Source organism: Frankliniella occidentalis, unplaced genomic scaffold, assembly GCF_000697945.3.
Source record: "Frankliniella occidentalis isolate FOCC.00 unplaced genomic scaffold, Focc_3.1 Scaffold53, whole genome shotgun sequence".
Lineage (NCBI taxonomy): Eukaryota > Metazoa > Arthropoda > Insecta > Thysanoptera > Thripidae > Frankliniella > Frankliniella occidentalis.
The window spans coordinates 1,581,373-1,584,500 of NW_026267183.1; the positions used below are offsets into that span (position 1 = coordinate 1,581,373).

The window sequence follows — 3,128 nt, forward strand, 5'->3', positions numbered from 1 at the left end:
TTTAAAATAAAAATCGCCCTAGTTTTCCAAATCAGATAACTAAAGAAACTTGAAAAGTCTGTGACTCGACTTTGGTGACATGAGGTAGCTGCATACACAAAACAATGATAGCACTAGGTCAATTACATCAGACCAGAAGCAGGACGGGTTGCAGAATCAGAAATTTACAAACCAATCAGACTTCACGTTTTCGCTTTTTCTCACGAAATGTTAGTACAAAATCGTAACGAGAAGAAAAAACAATGGTCCGCGCCAACACAACTGCGCACAATTTCTTCAAATATGTGTAACACACCCACACACACAAACTCGCTCGCGCGCACGCACACACCCTAGAGTAGGCGAAGGGGTGGGGCCGGGTGGCGCACACAGGGTAAGGTTATATTGCACTTGCACTGCCGGCACCCCCACGGTGCAACGGGGCCGTGCACTCCCGGTATTGGCCCAGGGGCGCTACACGGTATCCGGTCGGGTCGCCGGGCGGCTCGTCTCGGCACTGCTCGGCCCCCACGCCTCTGGGCCCGGGGCCCCGGCCGGGGTGGACCTCCCCGCGGACACCGCCCGCCCGCCACGCCCCCGTGTTCATCCTGTTTACGTAACGAGATTACCCTGCACGGGGCTTCCCACCTGAGAGCGCGCCGGCCGCCGGGTCCGTCCCGCTCGCTCGCCCACCCGAGGGCCTGGCGGCCTGGCCACCGAGTGCGGGCTGGCCGACACGGCGGGTGCCCGCGGGCCGACCACCCTGCTCGATTCATTTCATTATAAACATTCCGGGCTAGCACGGCCGAGGGATGATGATGATGCCTGCACTGGACGTATATGGTGAATTCTGGCCCGGCCCACGCAATATCAGAACGAATTTCCCTCTCCCAACTCATTTTTCTTTTTTAATTTAAATATTTGAAATAGCGCTCCGCGCATCATCTGACTTACAGGTGTGCCCAGGTGCCCTCCGGCGGCGTCGCTACACGAGAGGATCCCCAAACCCAACCCCTGCCCTGCCCGCCTCACCCTCGCCCCCTCAATCAACACTACGCCCCACTAGCCCCACACCGCCCCCGCCCCGCCCCCGTCGCCCGCCCCAATGATGTTGACCTTGCGCCCTCCGCGGGGGAGCAGCGGCGCGGAGCAGAGCGGAGCACCCTTGGAGCTCATCAACAAGGTCCCACGTTAATTCGGCTCATTCGCTGCCAAACCGACCCCACCGGGGCAAAAAGCCGGGCAGTGTCAGAAAAGCACCACCAGGAAAATAAATTTTTGTTTTCGGCGCATATTTTTTCGGTGAACTATGACAAGAAAAAATCGAAAATCCTGCTGCTTCTCGTTTTCCCTTCACTCCCCAATTTCTTCCCTTCCACAAATATACCACGACCAAACACGTTACACTAAAATCTTGAGAGGATTCTCGAATTAGTGCCGAAGAATCGCTCCACTCCCCAGCACGCGAGGCGGGTTTTCGCTCACGCTACGGCTGTTAAAACACGTTTAACGGCTAAAGAGTTATTTTTTCTTATGTTTTCACACCTGCTGGGCTGGTTGTGGATGCCCAACATGAAGCACAAAAAGTTCTCCACATAATTCACTCCCTACGACTCACGTGAGGTGCGTGGACACCAGGTTGGCCCGCTTGAGGATGGCCCTCGCCTGCGAGTTGGTCACGTGGCGCAAGCTCTCGTTGTTCACGGCGGTGATGAGGTCCCCGGGCACGATGCGGCCGTCCCGGTAGGCGGCCCCGCCGGGGACCACGGCCACCACGAGCATCCCGTTGACCCCCCTCCCCACCGAGTCCACGCTCAGACCTGAAAGTCGACAAAAAAACAAGAACAAAAACAAAAAAAAACATGAAATACTTGTTGTTGCTGGACGGGCAGCAAAGAAACAATGTGTAACTTCAAAACCGTGCATACCCAGCGGCAGCGAACCCTTCCGTATCCGGATGTCCAGCTCGAGCGAGGTGGGCAGCTGAAGCACGTCGGCGCCCCAGCAGGCGGCCACCTCCTCGTCCTCGAGGTCGTCGTCGGTGAGGTCGCCCCCGAGGGACGGCGTCCTCGTCGGCAACCGCTCCGTGGACACGGGCACCATGAGCTGCGCCGAGACGACAACAAACAACCGTCAACAAAAGTGTTTCCATCAAAGCGCTTTTGCGTGTACTCGGCACCGATCGGATTATTGTAAACGATGGTTGATGACAAAATACTCAAAAACCCCAACCCACATATGTTGATTCGATTACTTAGGCATTACTTACTAATCGATATCACTTCCGGACGGAATCAGTCCGTTCCGGTCAAATGGGCAGGCTGGATCTGGCTTAAACTGAACACACCCTGCTCTGTTACCCACCTGCAAGAGGTCGGCGCTCAACTCGTCGTCCGTGCTCAGGGCGTCGCTGGGGCTGGGGCTGCCGCGGCCGGAGCTGACGGTGGCCCTGCTCCGGCGGCTGCCCCTGCCACTGCTCCGCCGACCCCGGCCCCGGCCAGGACTTCCCTCCACGGTGGCCCGCTTGGTCGGGCTGGCGTCGGGGCTGCGCCTGGGGCTGGGCGTCCTCCGGGGACTGTCCGGAGTCTTCCGGGGGCTCCGCGGCGAGCTCCGCCTCCTCATCGGGCTCGTTCGGCAGGGACTCCTCGGCTGGCTCGTCCTGGCCGGGCTCCGGCACGGGCTCCGGCAGGGGCTCCTCGGCTGGCTCGTCCTCGCCGGGCTCCGGCAGGGACTCCGGCATGGGCTCCGGCACGGACTACCACACGGGCTGCCTCCGCACGGACTACCGCAGGGGCTGCCGTCGCACGGGCTGCCGCACGGACTTCCACAGGGGCTGCCGGAGTGGGCGGGGCTGCGGCAGGGACTCCGGCACGGGCTCCGGCACGGGCTGCGGCACGGGCTCCGACACGGGCTCCGGGTGCAGGTCCTCGGGCTCGGCGCAGGGCTCCGGGCCGCGTCCTCCACGAAATGGTCTCTGAGGGGACTGTCCCTCGTGGAGCTCCGCCGTCGCTGGCGCGTGTGCGTCCGGCTGCCCGGGCCAGACCCGGGGCCTATGTCTATCGGCTCGCTCACGTGCCTGAGAGGGCTCAGGTCCCTTATCGTGCACACCTCCTTCATTGCGGCGGAGGGGGTCGGGCTGGGGGTTGGTC

General features: G+C 60.8%; 1 protein-coding gene across 10 annotated transcripts in view; it reads right to left on the reverse strand.

Annotated features, from left to right (window-relative positions):
* Nucleotides 1-3,115, reverse strand: part of LOC113205733 (multiple PDZ domain protein-like) — a 98,911-nt gene extending 95,796 nt beyond the window's left edge. For 4 of the 10 annotated variants that reach the window (XR_008011148.1, XM_052267481.1, XM_052267482.1 and 1 more), the window contains exons 1-3: nucleotides 2,344-3,112; nucleotides 1,908-2,085; nucleotides 1,598-1,799 (exon numbers count right to left, since the gene is read on the reverse strand). Coding sequence is in view for 8 of the 10 variants with exons in the window: in XM_052267481.1 (XP_052123441.1) it covers nucleotides 1,598-1,799; nucleotides 1,908-2,085; nucleotides 2,344-3,096 (1,133 nt within the window). In the remaining 2 variants the exon portion in view is untranslated. Of the gene's footprint in view, nucleotides 1-331; nucleotides 337-1,597; nucleotides 1,800-1,907; nucleotides 2,086-2,343 lie in introns of those variants that run through there. The other 6 variants (XM_052267485.1, XM_052267484.1, XM_052267487.1 and 3 more) reach the window with 3 other exon arrangements.
* Nucleotides 3,116-3,128: the final 13 nt, after the last annotated feature.